Here is a 22,525-nt window from a genome sequence, read left to right as displayed (position 1 = left end):
CTCCTTCAGCACAGAGTACCCCAGGGCTCATCGTTGAGCCGTATGTTGTACTTTGATCTCCTTGTCTTGCTGCTCAGCGTGTATGAATGTGTATTGGAATGTTAGAATGTTGATGTGAGGGCAGAATGTTGGTGTGCCTGGTTGTGAGTGAATAGACAGTTGGAGACTGAGGGCTGAGCAGCTAAGAACCTGCTCCTGGTGGGGCCTTGAATTATACTTGAATATACCATCTTCAATCTATACTTGAATAAACCTCTACATGAAACTTACCTAATGACTACGTCTGGAGTTCCTGCCATTCATCTTCGTTACACCGTACCACCCTATTTAATGTCTGTGTGTCTTCTCTGGCCACACTAGACCAATCTTTGGTGTTTAAATAATGTCTTATGCTGACGGCACTCAGCTCATCATCAGTATTTGTGAAAGCACTTTGCTCACTCAGAGCTCCTTCAAATCCCATCTGGTCGCCTTATCCAGCTGGATGAAGGAACATTCCTTACACCTTAATACCAATAAAACTGAAACCCTCATCTTCAGAAAAGATCCATCCATCCGGTGCATTGCTTGGAGGCCATCTGAATTTGGAGATACCTCGGTCTCTTTGAAGTCAGCTAGAAATCTCGGTGTGAGATTTAACTCTGACCTCTTCTTTTGCCCTCATATATCTGAAGGCTTACTGTTTCACCCTGCTACGTGCCCTCAGATTGCTGCTGATCATACTTATGCATGCTTCATACAAAGAAGTGGTACATGCACTCATTATATCATGATTGGACTATACTAATGTGCTTTGTCTAGGGACAACCGAACATCTTCTACCGAAACCTCTTCTGATGCAAAATGTGGCTCCCACATCATTCGGCACATTTTACATTGGAAACATGTATCTGCTCCTCTACGAGGTTCTATTGGCTCCCCATGATAAAAGGACTCAATTCAAATAGCTTGTTTTCACTTAGCTCAAAGAAAGCTAGGTCCAGCTTTTCTTCATACGCTGGTTCAAACTTATGAGCCCTCGTGTCAGCTATGTACCCCTTCACTTCCCCCTTTGGTTTGTCAGGAGTAGATGGGGGGCAAATCCTTAGATGTTTTGGCCTTCAACCTCTGGAACAAGCTCCCTTCTGAGCTGAGTTCGACCCCAACAATGTACCCTTTCCACAAAGTACCCAAAACCTGGTCGTTTAATTCCAGCTGACAGGCTTTGCTTTTTTCCTTTGTCTCTGGAAAGTCCGCTCTCTATCACCAGGACATCCAGATGTCTGCAGATGTTTGCACTTAGGCACATTTTTATTCATTCATACATCAATATGCCCATGTTGATTTTTGAGAAGTGCTTTTTGCATTAGTGGATCTCATGATGTTTTTAACACTAAGCAGTGCTTTATAAATGAACAGTTTTGAGCTGCACAAGTGTAGCCAGGGGTTGATTTTATTTACGGAATATGTTGCTGAGGTGGCAGCTGGTCTGTCCCTACAATGCTTATTGTTGTTTATAGGTTTGTACCTGAGTATGCATGTGTGGAATCTTCCTTGTCAATGAGCTGATCATCTGACCCAGCCATGAGACTGGGGCCTGTGATGCTGTAGTGGAATGGTAAGGGTGGTTTCATCTGGTTTCTCTCTCTCTGAAGAAGAGCATGAGTCAATGTGGTGTTGGAGTCTGGGAGGGAACCACGCTAGGTGAGTGGACGGGTTGGTCCATCATATTCTCCTAAAGCAGTCTTAACTAGGAACATAAAGTCCAGGCTCATTCTTTCCTTACAGCTCTAGCTGGCATGTCACTCATGCTTAAGCATGTGGGGTGGGGTGATGCCAGGCCCTGGTATCGTTCAAAAGCAGGTAGAGACACTCTTCTGAATCATGGAAGACTGCAGGTAAGAAGTAAATCTTTGAATCTAAGAATTATAGTTGAGTTTCCAGGATCTGTGTAAGTGCCACTGTCAGTTCAGTTCATGAAGCTTTATTCGGTCATTAAGAATAGTAACCATAAAAGCACAACAACATGCAACAGAATAAAAATACAAGCAATGATTAAAAGATCATACTTTTCCTAAAAGTCATGGATTTACAGATAAAACTAGCAATATAAAAACATATGTCGGGGCGGTCCAAATTGTACAACAAACACATTGCATCCTCCACATTAAAAACACCATACTTGAGAAATATTGGTTTTAAAAAGGATATCCTAACGTTCTTAAACAGGGTGCAAATGAGCATAAAGTGCACTGTGCTTTGTTTCGAATGCCCATCGCAGGGGCAGGGGCCAACCGGATGCTTTTTTGGATGTGGGAAGGCCACCAGTACTTGAGCAGTTCCAACTCTTAGTCTAGTCAGTACAAATCTATGTGCAGGCCTTGTTACCATGCTCAGGTAAATCTGGAATCCCTCAGTAACAATATATTTATTATAAGTATTAACAGTAACGAGAGAATTACTCACAACTGAGCGTTTATGGGTTCTGTAAGACTTAAAAGAGTTTTTCATGTCTTGTTTGGCAAGACCTCTAAGGGGACAGTGATCTAGCAACAAATTAATACCAAAGATACTTTTGTAACAATCTATAACGTATTTAAGCCATGGTATCTGCAAACAATTGTCTAGTCTAAGGCAGTCCCTAATTACAATTTGATTGAACTCAGTCTCTTCCTTGAGCCAAATGGCTCGGTAAAGCAACAAAGGCCTAAGTGAAGCAAGTTCGCTCAGGTAAGAGACCCCAACCTCTTTGTGAATCAACTCTGTTGGGGCAGATTTAGGGAGGCACAATAATTTCTTAAGGAAGTTATTTTCTTCTGTCTGCAAACGCTCAATATTGCAGTAACCCCAGAGCCCCGCCCCATAAAGGGCAATGGATACACTACGTGCCTTATAGATTTCCATCATATCCTTGATTCGCCTATCCCCCAGCTTAGACGCGAATTTAAAAATGCCATAAGAACTTTTACTCATTTTAGTTCGAACATTCGTTAGTTCTTGCCCCCAGCTGCCATCACTGGTGAAAGTTACCACCAGGTAGCAGAAACTATTCACATGCTGTACTTTATCCCCATCTATAAAAAAGGAATGGCTTTTACCCGCATTTGTTCCACAGGTCATTGTATGGGTTTTTTCTTATTGATCAGCAGTCTCCTGCTCCCAATAAATTCGGTGAACTTGTCCATCAGACGCTGCAGACCAACAGGTGTCGGTGACAGGAGCACCGCGTCGTCTGCATACAGCAGAACTGGGACACTGTCCCCGGCAACCTGTGGAGCATCAGCCTTGACAGTATTCAGGGCGGCTTCAACCCCATTAACAAAAAGGGTGAACAACAGGGGCGCAAGGACACACCCTTGCCTAATTCCCCGTTTCACATTAAAATTACTAGTGCACTCCCGGCTAACAACATACCGGACACATGTTTGTAACTTGCTATATAGTCTGGCAAGGAAAAAAATAATTTCTTTAGGGGCACCCATGTCTAGCAAAACTGACCACAGAAGTGAATGATTAACTAAATCAAAAGCACTGCTTAGGTCAGCAAAGCAAAGATAAATATTACCGGGCTTAGCTCTAGTGTACTTGCCAATCAATAGTTCTAGATTCAGGCACTGATCTAGGGTCCCTCTTCCCTTCCTGAATCCATATTGGGAATTGGCTAGAATCCCGTTCTCATCTGCCCACTCTTCTAATCTGGAAAGCAGTACTCTGCTCATGATTTTTACTGATGAATCGAGCAGGCTAATCGGCCGGTAGTTACAGGCTAGTGCTAGTGCTTTGTCCCCCTTTTTATAAATAGGGACAATAATAGAGTCACCCCAGGTCGGTGGAATCATGGTGGTTACCGCAGCATTGAGTGCCAAGGTAAGTATTGGTCCCCAAAGCTGCGGTTGAGCCCTGTATACATCTATCGGGACTCCATCTGGCCCCTGAGCCTTCCCCACCTTACTAGTTTTAATACTAATCTCCACCTCCCCCAGAGAGATATCAAGAGGCACCACAGGCCATAGCATATGCTCATTGGACGACAGAGTGTTATCTTGAAAAATCGCCGAGAAATGGTTCACCCAGTCCTCACTGCCCACATTAGATGAAAGATGGGGGATTTTGTCGTCTTGAAGGAAAGGGGAGTTAACAGTGGACCAAAACAGGCGACTATCGGCAGTTTCTGCTGCCTGGCTAAGGTGATCCCAGGCTGAAGTGGCACTGTCATAATGAGAACAAACTGTTGACTGCTGCATCTCAAACTACAGATCCATCTCCCTCCTACCATCCCTAGTAAAGGTCTTAGAGAACTAATCAACCAATTCTTCTGCAACCACCTCCGCGACCGCTACCACCTCGATGCCATGTAGTTTGGATTCATGCCCAACCACAGGACAGAAAGAGAATCAATGCCGACATTGACAACAGCCACATTATCCTTGACAGAGGGAGACGCAGTAGTCATCATTCTCCTGGACTTCTCAGCACCATTTGACATAGTCTCAGACCCCATCCTTTAGCATCCAAGGACCCGCACTCCACTGGATCTGCTCCTTCTTAGCATATAGAACACAATCTGTTACCTTGGCACCTTACTCCTCAGAAGCCGGCAAACTAATCTGCATAGTGTATCGAGCCCCACCCTCTTCAACACATGCATGACCCCTATGGCCAGTATCATCCGCGCACAACTTATCAACATGCTCTACTACACAGGCGACGTGCAACTCATTCTCTCCTTCTCGGACAAGACCACCAACACAGGAAACAAGTTCACCGCCTCAATGACCGAAGCCAATAACTGGCTGAAAGCCAATTGTCTCAATTTCAACACTGACAAGACAGAAGTAGTGGTCTTTGGTAATAACACTTCACAGTGGGACTTCAGTTGGTTGGCTACCAAAATTCAGACCTACGACCACCTCCAGCACCCACACCAGGAACCTCTGAATAATCGTTGACAGCAGGACATGACCACACAAGTCAATGCCATCAATGCACCCTGCTTCCGCACCCTGAAAATGCTGAGGAAGATCTTTAAATGGCTCCCAACCAACTCTAAAAAAACAAACACGTGCTAGTCAGCAGCAAGTTCGACTATGGGATAATCCTCTTCACTGGGATCACCAAGCAACTCACGAGAAAACTACAAACCTACCAGAGCTGAGCAGCTAGACTCATTCTCAACCTCCCACACAGAACTCACAATACATCACACCTATGGGAGCTCCACTGGCTGCCGATAAACAAATGTGCCCATTCAAAACTCCTCACACACATATTCAAGGCACTACACAGCGTAGGCCCCACCTACCTGAAAACCACCAACCACCCAGACATCTCCACTCTGTAGGACTTATACTCTCTATGCATCTCATGCATGCACAGAACAAGATCAGGAGAACAGGCATTCCCTTGCATCCCTCCGAAAGCGTTGAATGTTTTCCCACTACATTTCAGAGACTCCTCCTTGCTTCTTGAATTCTGCAAAAAGCTGAAGACCTGATGTGAGGCGGTCCTGTTAAAACCCCTCCCACCGCCAGGACTGGGCCCCCTCACGCACCTACCGGTCTCATGTTCGCCAGGAGCTTTCCCCTTCGGACATTACCCTGTGTCCGGAAACAGTCCCGGAGCAGTAACCATGACAGTCAGACCCCCGCCCTTCTCTGTCTTGCAGGAGCCAATCGGATGCCGACATCGACAGGAAGCACTTCCCTCTGACCCTGGAAGTCCCTCCCCCGTGGCAGCGCCAGAACAGGTAAAACCTGACCGTGAAGACCAGAATGCAGTCGGAGCATCGTGGCAGGACACTCGGACTGGCGCAGAAGACGGAGAGCAGGCGAATATCGAAGAGGACGTCTGGACGGAGGATTGGTGGAGTCCCTAGGAGGTGGCTGAAGAGCGGCCGCGACTCACTGGAGAGTTGCGGCGGACCGTGTGAGTACCCGTAATCCCATCCATAGAGCTCGCTAGGGGCTCGTTGTATATATCCTGTATAGTATCTCTCATAGTCACAAGCGTAGCGGTAAGAGCACTGTGTATAATTGTAGAGCACCCTCACTGTAGAAAGCCCCCACACGTCCCCACCCGACACTCTCGCTATACTCCAACCCCTTTTCTTCCCCCCTCTCGTTACCTCCCTTCCTCATGGTCTTTTCTCTTCATCCAGCACTACCCGGGTGACGGTGATTGCAGGTTCTAGAGTCTCAGACAGGGCTAACGGTACCTTTTTGTTTCTCTTATTGCCCTCCGAGGACCCTCCCAATGCCAGACCCACCACACGACCCAGAGGAAAAGAACCGGACTCCATCCCGGAAGAGGATCCGACCTTCCCAGAAGAGGACCCGACCATCCACCTTTTTGGAATCCTACTCTTTCTGTTCTGCCTGTTTTCTGCCTTGTGTACAATAAAACCCCGGCATAGCCCACTATATCCGGCCTCCTTGCCTGATTTTCCAGCCCGCGGCACCCCCATGATCACACCTGGCTTTCTGTTAACCAGCCTACCAGAGGCAGGGCTAGGCACACCTGCGTATGTCAGGATACCGTCACGGGCAATAACGCTGTTTACAAATATGCGTAACATAACTTAACCACATAACTGCTCACTGGCACGTTTGGATGTATGATTGTATGAGTGAATTAGGTCTCAATGCTCCATGAGGGCAGCAAGATGTTGAAGCAATATCAAGCAGAGCCCTCATAACCCTCAGGAAAACCCTGCATTAGGGAAAACGTTCTCTCCAGAAATAGTGAGCTGCATTTCCGCCTGGAAGAGAGAGCCTTGCATCCTCACACAATCTGGAAGTAAGTGCCTGTTTGGGGGGAAGCCTTTCCTTTTGGATAAAGACACAATCTAACCCAGTACTCATAGAGTTAATGATAATCTGTAAGGCCTGACATTCAGGGTACTCACATGTGACTGAGAAGAAAGCTGTTCTGAAAATTGAAGAATTCGCATTAGGATCAGGGAAATAGAAGGAAAGAAATATTGGATAAAGTGTTTTTAATGTTGTATAGTGAATCACTGTTGATTAATGAACCTCCACAGTGTTACACTGTTGAAGACAAACTCAAAGCGGCCCAAAGGGCTTTCATAAGCCTATTTCACCTATGAAGCAATCCCTTTTATGTGAAGGTGTTCCCTTTAAAACATTGCTAGGTGCCGCCTCCGTGCTGAAAGGCAGACATTAACAAGACAAACTAATGTAGCCATGAAAGCATTGTATAAAGAGGTTTGGATGGGAGGAACATTATGTAACATGTTTAGCACCTAATGAAATGCACTGCTGCAGACCAGATGTGAGTAACTGAAGTCCAGTAAAATAAAAATGGATTAGAGGACACCAGGACAGTACAAAGTCACATTTTCAAGCATTTATGAAAGTTTGTGAAAATTACACGAAATATTAGTACATTTTATGAAATTATCTTGGCGGTATCTTGTTTGATATTTGAACGTAAAGCCATTTTTTATATTAAAAATTCACATGGCCTACTGTCAGTTTGAAACACCCTCTGCTCCCAAAATACATATTTTTCTCAAACCAATCTCCTGTCAAACCAAATTGTGTGAAATTTCATTGTTGTGAAATTCGTGGAATTTATAAAATTTTGGATAGCATGAAAATCACAAGTTTTACAAATGTAATAAAATTTCACATGGACTTAGTGTACGTTGAACCAGAAATGTGAACATGGCTGAAATAAAAAAGACTGAAATGATGGATGGGAATGACTCCGTCCATTCTTATGATACCTCAGGCGGAGTGTAGACACTATTTGACCAATAAATAGGTGTGCTAAAAAGGTTCACCATGTTGTTCCAAACTCACTGAGAAGCACACAAGTGATGCTCTATCCCCCAAATTCATTTTCATTGACACTGTGATAGGCACACTTTCATCGTAAGAGAAGTACATTGCGGATTCTTACAGCAGTGATAAAGTTGAGACCTTCCCCTCTTTACCTCTGCAGACCAGCACCACTAAACATACTGTGCACATAAAATGGAGGCAACAAATATTTGGAGACCCTAAGCTGGAAAAACCATCTCCATATTTAGAAGTGTTTGCGGATAACTTTTTATTGAAACAAATAGAAGGTTGTGTCTTTCAAAAAGTAACTAATGCTAACTATAGAAGATTTTTTTAGTCCATTCTAAGAGTAGATTTCACATTATCAGAGTTATCCAAATGACAATTTGAAATGCTCACAAAGAGATTTGTTTTATACTTCTAGGAAAATGTACGCTCTGGATCTGACCACACCTGGCATTACCTATCCTACAACGCGGCCTGTACAATATGCTATAAAGGTTGCACTAAATCCAGAGAAAGCATTGACCAAAATGTGCTTGTGAGATCAGCTGATATTATGTCAAGAGCTATGTTTTGCTGGCCTGACCTCTGTCCACCTTGCACTCTTCCAGGTCACGAACGATGAGATGTGTGAGATCTGTGAGGTGTGGACGGCGGAGCATCTCTTCCCATGCCGGGTCTGCCCGCGGGTGTTCCATGATGGCTGCCTGCGGCGCATGGGCTACCTGCGCGACGATAACACGCTGGAGGTGACAGAAACAGCGCACACTGAGACCGGCTGGAGCTGCAACTATTGTGTAAGTCAACTGGGGAGAGGGAAGGAGGAATGTTTAATGGCAACAGAGGATGAAAACAAGCTACTGAGAGAAGACATGTCTTTGCAATCATAAAAGTCCTCACAACTGTGATCTCATGATGCTATCCTGGCTCAAACTGGCAAGTTCAGAACAAATCTCTGCACATTATGTTCTGAATTGATTGGCATGTCTTTAAGGTTTGATGGTACAGGCCACTGACTCTTTCAATGCATTGTAAAAAGGTCCTTTCAGGGTGGCCATCTTGAGAAGGAAGGAATGACTGTCTTAGAATAGCCTTGAGGATGTTTGATAACTCTCCAGGACCAAGACGTCACCCAGCCACATACTGATAGTTAAAACGTAATTTGACAGGATATGTCCAAAGTCTCGGTCAACTTCTGATCCATTCAACATTCTTCAGGTTACAGAGTTTATGACACTGTACCCTTCAGTAATTCCTCTCAGGCAAACTTGCTACAAATAGACTATCTGCTGTATTCATTAATAGACTGTCTCTTTCTCTAAGGGAAATACTTCCCTGCCCTTTTTGTTTAAACCCTTGTTCGAAATCACTACAAATTACATAAACAATTATGTTCCTCTGGGTCAGATCTCTCTTGCTTGGGGGTATTTGAAAGATTTGCCTCACTGGGTTATTTTAGCCAAATCCAGAATATCCAGCATGTTTGACATTGACTAGTATGTATTCGGCATCACGTAAATAACAGTGTTTAAAAACTCTATCTGAAACAACTCCTGTAAGTGACTAACTGGTTTGAAAAATCCCCTCCAGAGACTGCGTCCAACACGGAAGCTACAGGAGTAAGAGTAACAGTATTAGCAAACCCTCAGTCCTCACGTTCAGTGCCTTCAGTAGAGCACTTTGTACAAATTCGTATTGCTGTGGGATTTCAGGCTTCATATCAATAACTGTAATAGGCTTTGTTTCTCTGGGGCATATTATCAAGGGGCTTTATCTCCGCTTTTTTGGCTTTAAAAGCCAAGAAAGCGGAGATAAAATTATCTCCCTGTTACCAAGCTGTCGCTAACACCAGTTAGCGACATCTAATAGGAGATAGTGACCATCTTGGGCCCTGCTTTGCATGTCAGTGATATTTATCACTAATGACATGCAAAGTGGGCGTGCCAAGATGTTAGCGACTGAAAACAGTCGCTAACATCGCTATCTCCTATTACCAACTTTTGGAGATATTCGCGCTAAGCGCGAATATCTCCAAAAGCTAACACTTGCCCAGGAGCAGTTCTTAGCCATGTTATCCAATGGGAGGTGGATAACATGGCTAAGAGCATTTGCTCGATAATGCATGAATATCGCTGACTTTTCAGCGATATTCATGCTTTGCGGCCGTTTTTTATCGCATTTGCGATAAACCTTGCTAATAGCAAGGTTTATCTGCGATAAAAATCGCCGCTCTGCGGCGATAATTTTTGTCTCTAAACAAGTTAGAGACAAAAATTATCTCTATTGGTTGGTAATATGCCCCTCTATTCCTTATTGATGCCTAGTCTCATGTCAGCTCTGCTTCATATTCAGGTCTGCCTTTGCTTGTCTCAGTGATGCTTCTCCAGTGTCTTATTGAAAAATTGCTTTGCCCAACTAGCAGGATCCACTATCAGTTATAACAGATGTAGGAATCTCGCGCTCCACCCTGGTGTGCCTATGCTCATCTACTTGTGCTGTCCCACCAACCAATTCTAACAGATCTCTCTGTAATTGCCTATTCTATTTTACATAAGTAGCTGCCCCCCTCTCCCTTCCCCCCAGCTCCTATCCACCTTCCCACTAAATTCGAGGTTCTCGGTCTAGGACTTTCTGTCTATTAGTAGATGAGAGTTCTTCTGAATTCCAAAAGCCAGTTTCCCACCTCTCCAAATGCTTGACTCTCAACTACTCTTTATGCTCCAATGTTCTTTGGCATAACCTCGTCACACCATTGCTCCTTTCTACCTACCACAAAATGGCAGATGCCGCCTTTATCCTGTTGGCTAAGCGCGGATCTGCTTGAATAGAATGGTCTCAAAGTTATTATACTATGCTTGATCTGTCTCCTTGGGCTTCCTCCCGATGAACCAGTACCTCTAAGCAAAGGACCTGCAAACCCATTGCGTCTCTTGACTCAGCTTTAGTTATTTACTTTGCAGATCTTATGCTCATCACTCCAGGGTCTTTCGTGCTCCATTCTTCCATTCAAGTAACAACTGGGATCACCTCAAAAGCAAACTCTTGTTGGTATCTATTTTTATTGTACTTTTGTTAATGAAAATCTGCCTCATTTGTCCAGATTTACAAAGGCTCCTTGGTTGCTATCCGGTACCAGAGCCCTTAAACCTCTTTTATCATCTACTTCTATCTAATTAGAGAACATATTCATCGCAACCCATTCTTTCTTCAGTGGTTGGACCATATAGCCACCATTGTGCAAGGAATACCCTCCCCAGTTAGTTTTGTATAAAATGTATCCACACCCTTCACTTTATCCTGTATGTTCAGCGACCTTTGGGAAATGGTATTTTTACTCTTCGCCAACATCCTTAACCCATCATCTTGAGTAGGAGCAAAGACCCATACTGGGTAATATCTAGACCTAAATTATAAGAATTTCCCAGCTCTATCAGCTCTATGTGAAAGTGCACAATTGGTCATACCGTTGAAGCGGTTGTACATCAGCCCGGTCAACGACTTGGTTTTAAGGTGTCATCTAATTCATTTTCCTCTTGAATATACCCAAAATCCAAATCAGACATACGCTCTGGAGCAAGCAATGGCGAAGGCAGCGTCAGCAAGGAACTTGCTTCAAGACTAGTAAAACTGGATACGATACAATTGATTGGATGCAGTCTATGAGTACCTGTGTTGAAACTCTCCGATGCGAACCCTGTACAATGAACAAGGTGTGTCTGAGACACTTTAAAAGCCAACTTGAGACTGAAGTTATAGTCATCCTAGTACCTCTGGTATCTGATCTGTCATTGTGCAGCCTGTCCATGACATCACCACACTTTATCATTTTCCGTTTCTTAGCAACAACCCGCTAATGAGGGAGTTCAATGGTCGAACGAAATGTATCTAGGACACATCCTCTACGTTGAGCCTTTATAGGTCAATCGTTACTCACTGGTACTGCAAAAGTATCAGTCCGAGAACTAAGTGTACGGAGCTGAAACACTACACAAAAAGAGAAAAGGCCACTAAAGGCCACTACCAAAAGTGTTTACCACAGGGCAAGATGAAGAGCTTCATCGTCAGCCCAACTCCAGCCAATGACAGCCCACAGGTCACCTGTCCACAAGTGCGGCCAGGTGCAGGCACCATACCCCATTAACACCTCTGCAGATAGCTGTACATTTGCTACCTGGTACGAGAGTCAATTTATTGCATCCGAAACGTCCCTTCAACCTTCTTCCTCAGCTGACAAGCATCATTTCCGGGTCAATGTTTGCTTCCTTCCAAATGACCCCTTACGGCTTACGCTGTCCTGGACTTTCCCATGTTCACAAGTCTTTCTCTAAATTAATAGGGTGGAAAATTCTCTGGGTGACAGATTTTCTATGCAGCATGTTCCAATGAGCCCTCGACTGCTATTAGTGAGGAATAGGTGCGACATTTTACTGCACCTAATAAGTTTGCTACCTCAGGGTGGGATATGTGCTGGGTCCACTAAATTTCTCTTATTTTTAATTTTTCAAGTGGGAGTGAAGCATAACATGAGGAATCAATTTTTGAATATTTTCCCTATGGAACATATAATTTCATCAATACATTTAGCTTGTTTTCTCCTGTTGAATTCTGTTAGGAAAATCGTGGTGGTGTAATCATGATCGAATACTTCTTACCAATTCCCATATTGAAGGTCAGCTAAATGCGACTGCAGATGGACCGCAGTTGCATTCTAAAATTGAAGTTAAATGTGCAAAAATATTGTGAATCAGTTTCTATTTATGCAGGACAGGGTAATGTTTGGCCCCATCTTCTTTCAGCATCGATCTGAATTACTTGGGGAAATGGTTGATTAAAAGGCATTCACTCTGTTGGCTCAATGGGAAATAGTCCTAATGTAAGTTTAAGCGGTGTTATACACCTCTGCCTTGCAATATAACTGACTCCAAAATAAATATGATGATTATTGTCAAGAAAATACCCGACCCCAGAAGCAAAATTTAAATTAAAGGTAGATACTCTAATTGCTATTACCTTTTTTTTTAGTGCAATTTGTGATCTGGCCATAAAGAGAAAATTTGAGCTATTCCTAAACTAAGAGTCCAGTGGCATAAATAGATATAGAAGAAGAAATCCGGCCAACATGTTGATCTCACGATCTCAATGTATCCGTCTAACATCGACTTCTTCTGCTACTCTGTAGGATCGGAAAATCTGTGGGTATTTTTCTTGTTCTTCATTAACAGCAACGCGTCAGCTTCTGTTGGTGCCCACGACAGACTCCTCTTGCCCAGATGAGGAACCCGCAAGGTTGAAAAGTAACTGAGGTCTAGCAGAATTATGCCCTAATGGATATTGGGATGGGCTATACAAGGAACCTTCACAGGTTCCGAGACGTAGTAAGCATACCAGGTCCCAACTAACTAAGCTGAGTAGGACGTTTCTATTTGATCCTAAAGGTAATCCTGCGTACAGAGGAGATACGTCACTCCTGAGATCAAAAATGCATCTTGAGGATGGAGACAGATCTCTGCTGGTCTAAGCAACTCAAGGGTCACCATTTCAGTGCAGTTTTTTATATGGTACAAGAGTCGCATGTTTCAGAAACACGATCACGAGTAATAAGCGCATAATTGATTCACACGCAGGGGTGGATGGGGCCTGGAGTTCAGGTTGCAACTCAACAGCAACTGAAGATGAAAAGGTATGAAATGAGACCATCAAATATAGATACAGAAGAGTCTGTAGTAGACATGTGAGAAGCAGGGCTGGACCGGTACACGTGGTTGCGTCGGTGCAGGTGAGATGAAGGAACAATAGGGCACAGTCCACTCGACGATGGAGCACCGGCTGACCTCAGCCCGCTGGTTGCTGGAGCATCCACTTCCGGTTGAGGTGTGAGTGCACCACCAAGATGAGGCACCTGAATCAAGATGTCACTGCGCAGGTGCTACATGGATGGAAAAATAACTCTCATTAGTGCAACATTTGCAGTGGCACCATGGCCCTCTGTACACAAATCTCACACTGTCAGACACTACCTCACATTACTTGAATTACAACCTACAACACCCATGCAACACCAGTGGAGGCTGGAGATGGGAGGCGGTGAAAGCATAAACGTTGGAAAAGGCGACAGCCAGAGACAAAGACAGAGGCATAATGAACAAGGAGACAGGCGTGACCATACATATAGAGCACTGGAAAATTGCTATTTTTATGGTCTGGCCTGACAGCACAGCTGTCGCCAGAGAATTATGTGAGAATCACCATAAGAAGGTCTTTGGCTCCGCCCACATGTCGGGAGTCAATAGTAGATGTTTTGATTGTACAGAAGTTGTATGCTTCCACAGAAAAAGTGCGTGCCTTCCACAGCTGTGATCATTTTGTTTATTTTTCCAGATGCCTGAGCGGTAACTTTCAGGAGCACACACATGGCATTCTAATGCTATTATAGTGTCTTTGATAAATATATCATTTGTGGGCAGATACAGTCATTAACGTACATGGAATTTTTGGTCTGGCTTGACAGCACATTCATAAACCAGATCTGCTGGCATTGCCGATGCTTGTTCTATATGATGCCTCTTCTTTTGCCCAATCTTCTCCCCATGCTGCTATTCTTACATATCTTGTTCCTTTTCTGTCTTTCTACCTTCTTCTATTATTCTTTTTCTATCCTCCCCTCTTTCTTCCATATCCTCCTTCTACTCCCTGCTTCTCTTTTTCACTAGTGACCTTCTTCCCTCCTAGTTTCCCATCTCTCTTTATCTCTATGATACCTCTCTATACTTCTCTCCCTCTAATCCCATTCATTCTATGCCCTCTCGCCATTTTCTCACATTCCTTTTTAGGTCAAGCCTAGGCAGCGCGCATGTGCTGTCTGCAAGACCTGTTGTTCTCGCCTTTATCGGCTTCTGGCATGCCATGAATTGCCATTTGTTCATTGTGGTGCCATTTAGTAATACGGGGTCTTTATTGGGTCTGATTCTCCCGCCTTTGCATGCTTGGGTCATGCTCAAGCGATTTCACTCATTGTTTGTTTGCGTTGGCCATCCCAATAGGTCCAAGCTTCCTCCTGGTCATCCTGCTCTGCCTTTTTATTTTGTAGGCTATCAACATCGTTTTAGGCTTTCAGGTTATATCACGGATCAATGCTTTGTTCGGCACCTGCAAAGTGGCGATTTCTGTCTGCTAGCTGTTGAGCTATGCCAATAGCTCTAACTCAAAAAAAAATGCAAGACCGATTGCATTTCTAATGCTTGTTTTCCTTTTCTCTTACTTGCCCTGGCTCAAATGTATGACACGCCTTCCCCTTTCCCTGCTTTCTCTCACATGCTCTTTTTACTCCCTCTTTTCTTCTCAACTCTCCCTCCTTCGTGCCCTGATGGCTATCTGCCATCTCCCCTCGTCTGCAGTCTCCCCATTGGTCTCGACTAAGTCCATCTCCTGGTTCCTTCTCTACCCCTCTACTTTTCTATGTTATTCCTTTGCTGCCCTCGCTACCTCATCAACATTCCAACAGTGCCCCATCCCATCACGTGTACCTCTCTCATTCCGGTCTACCCTACCTCTTTTTCTGACATTATCCTTTCCGCTCACCTGTCTTCCTATTGCTCATTCCATCTCTACTCTTTAGTTTGCCCGTTCTAATTTTCCTTCCCCTATCGTTCTTTTTCGGACATTCCTACTTCCTGGAAGGTTCTCTATATGTCATCTCTTTCCCTCCCCTTTCCTCTCCCTTTCTCTGTCTGCCCTCTCCTCTTCTGTAGCCTCTAGTTCTACCTCTCTGCTTGCAGGCTACCAATTCTCTATTTCCTCTGCCATTCCTACTCTGCCTCTTCTTCTGTCTTCCGCATTCCTTTTTAATCTGCCATCCATCAGCCCCCCTTCTACTCCTACCGCGTCTCTGTGTCCTCTTTTCCCTTTTGTTTTCCATTCCTAATCCAGTCTTTAATTCTGTTACCCCATCCCCTCTCTCTGCACTCATCTCCTGCCCTTTCGCCTCATTGTTTTCTATACATTCAATTGCCACCATGCTCCTGTCTTCTGCGTTCACCTCCTCTGCTTCCCCCTCCACCCCTTTACCCTCCAATCTACTTGCCTCACCCTTCAGTTTGTCCCTTAACACCCACTCCTTGCCCCTAGCTGCAGCTAATTCCTTTAGTCCCTGATACACAAGGGCCTCATTTCAACATCCTCTCCACCCCGGCATTGATTTCTGCACTTTCTCTTTTACCCCCACTCTTATCCAGCCATTGCCCTGCCTTCCTGCTGTACTTATCCCTTTTCCCCCGACCCCCCCTCTTCTCTCAATCAGCTCTTTATTGGTTTGCAGCTACAAGGGAGGGCTTCAAGGCAAGTAGCGCTACTCAAGCAATCCTTGGTCCTAACACTGTCTAGGCAACTTAGTACCACCGGTCACCTCTGGCAATGATGGTGAACTTAAAGCCTAAGGGGCTTATTTATGAGCCCTTGCGTCCCTTTTACGCCACCTGTGCGTCACTTTTTGTGACGCACCAGCAACGTAAAAAATGTGCCTTGTTGCACCATATTTACAAAGTGACGCATCTAGGTAGATGCGTCACTTTGTAAACCCATGCGCCACATTATGCCTGCGCCAGGTATAATGTATGCAGGGTGGGCGTTCTGACGCAAGTAAGCGTTGTAGAAGTGGCGCAGTGAAATCTATTAGATTTTACTGCGCCACTTCTAGGATGCAAATGCGTCAATATCTTATGCCTGCCTCATGGCAGGCGTAAGATTGACGCAGGCACATTTCACATGGGACATGCCCATGTGTAATGATCGATTGCTGGAGTTGCGTCACTTTCGTGACACACTCCAGCAATGCGTCATTTTTGCGCCTACAGATACATCAGAAATACTGACATATCTGTAACTCCTTGCGCCATGATGCGTCATACTGTAAATATGACGCATCATTAGTGTCGCCAGGAGGGCGCAATGAAAAGTGACGCATCGCTGTTTTCTCGCAGCGATGCGTCACTTTTCATAAGTGAGGCCCTAAATCTCTGAGGCAGGCAAAGGTGTGATGAGATAGAGGGTGACAAGATGTAGAATGATACAGAGTGAAGAAATAGGAACCAAGAAAATGTCTGTAAGTAAAAATCAGGGGAAAGTCAATCCAGATCTCCCACGGATTGAAATGAAGGGATGACTCTAAAAATAATGGGAGGCAAATCGAGGCCACAGGGAGGAGGGCACAAAATGGCGGCCGATGTTGTTTGAGTTTCCTAAGTTTGACTTGATACTGCAGCTGTCTGGATGACAGGTTGTTAATAATTCTTTAAAATATATATAGAGCTGAATTTGGATCCACCCTAAGGGATAGATCTCTCCTAACTCATAGTATTGGCTATTCTGTGTATATTTCTGCCTCTCATGGATCACTTGCATTACAAAGCATTACATCTCAAAACTACTCTAACTTATGACACATTCAATTGTTTATTTCATAGATACATTGTAGTCATAAACAATCATTTTTTATTTAGTTTTTTCACTGCAGCGTTTTTTTAAATGTTTTAGACAAGACTCGAAATGTATGCCAGACCTATTTGCTTTGCCAATGTTTGTTTACCACATTTGTCTGACTTCTGTTGAGGACTCGCTGATCCATTCCAGATTTTCTGACCAACCACTTACTCTGTAAATGACTGTCATTTAGAGCAATGGTGAATGCTTTTCCAAAGCAGTTATCCTGTATTTTTGGCATGGCTGGAGTCGAAGGCAGCAAAGCAGAACCACACTGGTGTATTATTGCAGGCAGTCAGTCCCTCGCTATCATCCGCACCTGTTTGATATTCACAGTGCACATACACAATTTCAGCCTTTATGGCGAGAATTTATACCAATAGGAAGACATAAAGCAGCAGGTGTGGGCATCTGAAAGCTCCTCGGTGGAAAGAGCTGCATTTAAAGTGGCAACGTTTACAAGCTCTGAAGAGGGTTTCTACGAAAATCTATCTGCGTCCTAAGTAAGTATTTTCACATCCACACCTGCTGTTTTGTCACTGTTCAATAGGAGAAACCCCCAGGACTGCAGAACTGCTTTGAATTCTGGGAATTATGACTGCACCTGTTTTATTTTCATCTATTGAACTCCTGGTGATTTAAATGATGTTGAACAAAATGGAACTAAAGTTGTGGCATGCAAGGCAGGCACCTCTTACAGCAAGGTAAGGTGTCAAGAGTAAGGCTCCATCTACTGAGAGTTCCAAGTGAACGAGAAACTTATTTTTTCTGTGTGTGAGGAGCACTCCAGCTAGTGAAATGCCCCGGCTACTTACAGTAATCTTTATTACTACGAGTGTAGTCTTTCTCGCCACATGACTAACGTAGTGAGCTTCAGCTCCCCAACAGAACCCTCAAACAAACTAGCGCTCTAGTCCTCCCATCCCTCCCTAATATGGCCGTCTTCCTTCACCCCTGCTAGTATAAGAGGAGGCATGACTCACCCCACTTCCTGTTCAATTACCGAGCCTCAGCACCCAAACAACATGAAGCCGTCACGTGGTCAGTGAAATTACACTTGGGGCATTACCTCCTCGTAAGTCTTCCTTGCCACATGACTAACATAGTGAGCATATACCAAAGTCATTGCGGCTTCATTGCCACCAAAACAACAACAGAAGCAAAAATGTGAGGCATAAATAAAGTCTAATCCTAACATCAAACAGAGGAAACACAAACAGATGCCCAGCAGGTGGGTGGCAGTCAATCGCAGGCAGAGCCAGCCTGCAGAACAGCCTCAGCAAAACCCCCAGCAGATGAACCACCCAACACCACCCGATAGTGGTCTATGAGTGTGTGAGGAAAGGCACACGTCGCAGCCTTACAAATGCCCTTAATTGAGACATCCTTGAAAGAAGCCAAGGAGAAATGCAATTGGTGGACCTCCCCTGTATCCTGGCGGACACCTCTGACTTCTGTGACCCGAAAGCCAGAAGGAACGTTAGTTTAATTCATCTACTCAAAGTGGAAAGAAAAGAAAAGCCGGGAATAAGACAAAAGAGTCGCCGGATGTCTGGAAACCTGAAGCATATCTACCACCTCTGCTGAGCAGGCCAGGCCTGTAGATGGAGCCACCTCAGAACCCTTGCAGGTAGAGGGTAACCCCTCAGAGGATACAGATGGTCGGAATGGCCCAACACTCCTGAACCACCTGGTACCTCAAATGGGGATACCAGAGGCAGCGGACCCAGCCCGGCACAATCAACAGAACAAAAGCCTTCTCCATGCAAATTTTGCACATCACCCTGGCAATCATGAGGATCAGAGGAAAAGCATAAAGCAGGCCGGCTGGCCACCAGAACGACATTATATACACTCGCCACATCTCCTGACAGGGATTAATCGTGCAGGAGTGGGGCAGTAGAGCATTGTCTTTGGCCGCGAATAAGTTCACTGTTGGACGCCGAAATCTTTTCTGCAATACAAGGAACACCTCCATCGACAAAGAGATCAAATGAATGGGGGGGAACCCTGCTCAGGTGGTCTGTTGCACAATTCTCCATTCCCGGTAGATGAACCGCCCTCAGAGACAACACAGTACTCTCCGACCAGGTCAGAATCTCCTGAGCCAGGAGCCACAAGGATCAAACACTGCAACACCCCTGGTTAATTTGATAACCCATCACAACCTGGTTGTTGTCCGGACCAGAACATGATGCCCCGAGAGGGCTGATGCAAATTTCAGACAAGCAATTTGAACCACCTTCAGTTTCTGGAAGTTGGAAGTACATCAAGCCTTTAGGCGATCCCATAGGCCCTGCCCAGACCAGGAATCCAAAGTCACCACTCAGCCCAGCTTGCTGGCATCCATTGTCACCACCCGGGAGGAGGACACCTATCTGAATCTGAGGGGGCACCACCATTTGAAGACCGTAATTAGCGGGCTAATGTGACCAAAGGGACAGGAGATGGTTCACCAACGGGTACTGGTGCAACGAGCCCACTGCAACACATTGATCGCCGCAGACATTACACCCTATAACCTGAACCACAGATGCACTGGGGCTGAATCCAGGGTGAGCAGACAACCAAGATCCCTCCTCAAGGTTGCTCTCTTCTCTGCCGGCAAAAAGATCAGTCCCTTGACCATGTCCAGGTGACCCCAATGAACACTAAGTCCTGGGTGGGAACCAGATGTGACTTCTTGTAGATGATCAGGACGCCGTGGACCTCTAGAATCTTGCAGACCCTCTGGACGTGGAGAGTCCCCTTGGAAGAAGAAAATGCAGAAATTAGCTAGTCATCAAGGTACGGAAACACCTGAATCCCCTCCCTATTGATGAGCCCAACCAATGGAGCCAAGACTTTTGTAAAGACCCTCGGGCTGAAGACAAACCAAAGGGTAGTAACTGGAACTGAAAATGCCGGGGTCCCACACAGAACCTCAGGAACTGCTGAGCTAATAGATGAATTGGCACATGTAGATAGGCATCGATTAATCCAAGGAAGCTACCACATTCCCCTGAACCAGCAAAGGAAGGATCTCCTGGAAAGTCAACATCTTAAACTTAACATGGGGGACAAGCAAGTTCACCCTCTTTAAATCCAGCACAAGACAGAAGCCAACAAAACCTTCCTTACATGGAAAAGGATCGAGTAGACATCTTGACCCTTTTACCCATGTGTTTGCCCAACATTTTTGTGTGTGTCTGTTTGTGTAAGATGGTTCATTAATTGTTTTTGTCAACTTTTATTCTTGTTTAGCTGTAGCAATTGTCGCCTTGTGCTATTTGTGTTTGGGGCATTTGTAACGTTTACTTGAAACTTTTTCCAATTGGTCCATTTTGCTGTGCTGTTAAATTTATTGTTGCTGCTTTACTGGTGGTGTACGAGGCCCAGAGATAGGCGTAATCACAATTTGAGGTGTATAGTTGTGCATTCTTTTCGGTAAAATCCTGCAACTTTATGTTGATAAAGGTGGAGGAAGGGGCTCCCGCCAGGGTAGGGCAGCAGTGGTCTTTGTGTTTTTTTTTGGTGTGGTGATGGCCATTTTGTGGACTCCGGGTGTGATAGGCATCCATTTAGTCTTTGTTTCCATTGCCACCTTCCTGGTCAACTATGCAATGACAGTCCTGTGTACAACCTGCATGTGTAAGTGTGTGTGTGTCGTAGGTGGTCATTTTGCCTTTGTCATCCATACCTCCTTCCTTGTTGGCCATGCGGCGACACCCATTTTGCCTTTGTCAGCCATACCTCCTTCCTTATCGGCCATGCGGCAACACCCATTTTGCCTTTGTCTTCCATGCCTCCTTCCTTGCTGATTCTTGAAGTGTCTTGTTCAACCACCATTTTGTTGAACCAGTTGATGTGTCCATTGGTTGATATTGTGCTCAGGTACAGCGAAATCTACTGGGCACATACATATTATTATTTGAATGAACACAGAGCATGAGGGGAAAGTTCAGTTGTTCTGTTTAGTTTACATCATCCAATAGATTTGGGGATATTTCCAATAAAAAAAAATAACAATCCATGCTTAAAAGGGCTACTCTTTTGTATATCACAATAACTTAGCAAACCTCATTTGTCAATGTGATTATGACAATGAAAAACAAGGACTTTTGCCTTCTGTTGGTCTTAAATTTAAAATTTTCATATTTTACATATAAATTACATCTATGTATATACTTATATAATATACAATAAGTTTATATATAGAGAGACAAAGCTATAGATGTATAGCTAGATAAATACATAGATATAGTGTATTGTGTTATGTTATGTGTTAGAACTGGCTATTTCTGGTAGGCTAAGGCTGACGCCAAAGCCAGGCAGAAACCACCATTCTAGTCAGGGCAAGGGAGTCACACGCCAAGATAACCCCTGCTCACCCCCTTGGTAGCTTGGCACGAGCAGTAAGGCTAAACTCGGAGGCGATGTGTAAAGCATTTGCGCCAGCACACAACAGCAACAACATCCTAGGCACACCACAAAAGGAACTCCACACAAGGTTATATGAAAATAACTTTTGTATTGTCAAAACACATCAGATAAAAATCACACATTTACATTGTGCCAACTGGCACGGGCAATATTCATAAGGGATTATTTACAAGACAGGGCCACATGGGTCACTGTCAGAATCAACACATTTAGAGATAGTACTTTGTAGATCATAGAAAATAAGATATAAAACAAAATAACAGTTATAAATCACATCCAGTAACTACTGGGAACAGGTAAGTACCACCTACGCAACCCTAACCACCTTAGGAGAATGTCACGCAGGGGACCAGGACCTCACTAGGACCACCTGTATTAGAAAGAACAACCACCTAAGAATACAATACATTTAGGGGTATAAACAAGAACACATTACCCATGATGCATAAATATACATTCAGAGGAGTAGTAAAGGGAAACACATGATGCATAAACCTACACATTCAGCGGTGTTAAGAACAAAGCACATGATGCATCACAAACACATTCAGAGGTGCAGCGCTAGGAGACACATGACGCCTAAAACATTCAGAGGTGCAGCGCAGGGAAAGAAAGACACAACTCAAATAGCGCAAAGACACATGATGCCTAAAACATTCAGAGGTACAAGGAAAAACCACACAATTGCGCAAAACCTACATAAGCCACCACCTGTGGCAGTCCCTAGGCAAACTGGCCTTGTTGGGGCTAGGATGCCCTGAGTCTCAATGTCAGGGGCCTAAACGGTGCAGGTGCCCACTACTTGCTGGGCACCTGGGAACATCCCAAGACCTAAACGGTGC

General features: G+C 44.6%; 1 protein-coding gene across 1 annotated transcript in view; it reads left to right on the top strand.

Annotated features, from left to right (window-relative positions):
- Positions 1-22,525, top strand: part of PHF24 (PHD finger protein 24) — a 440,073-nt gene that overhangs the window by 310,259 nt on the left and 107,289 nt on the right. Inside the window, exon 3 of the mRNA XM_078677234.1 lies at positions 8,399-8,584. Coding sequence (XP_078533360.1) covers positions 8,399-8,584 — 186 coding nt within the window. The remainder of the gene's footprint in view (positions 1-8,398; positions 8,585-22,525) is intronic.

The sequence above is a fragment of the Lissotriton helveticus genome, chromosome 2_1 (assembly GCF_964261635.1).
Source record: "Lissotriton helveticus chromosome 2_1, aLisHel1.1, whole genome shotgun sequence".
In the NCBI taxonomy this organism is placed as follows: Eukaryota; Metazoa; Chordata; class Amphibia; order Caudata; family Salamandridae; genus Lissotriton; species Lissotriton helveticus.
Note: the sequence above shows the minus strand (reverse complement) of the source record. Positions and strands in the feature narration are given on the sequence as shown.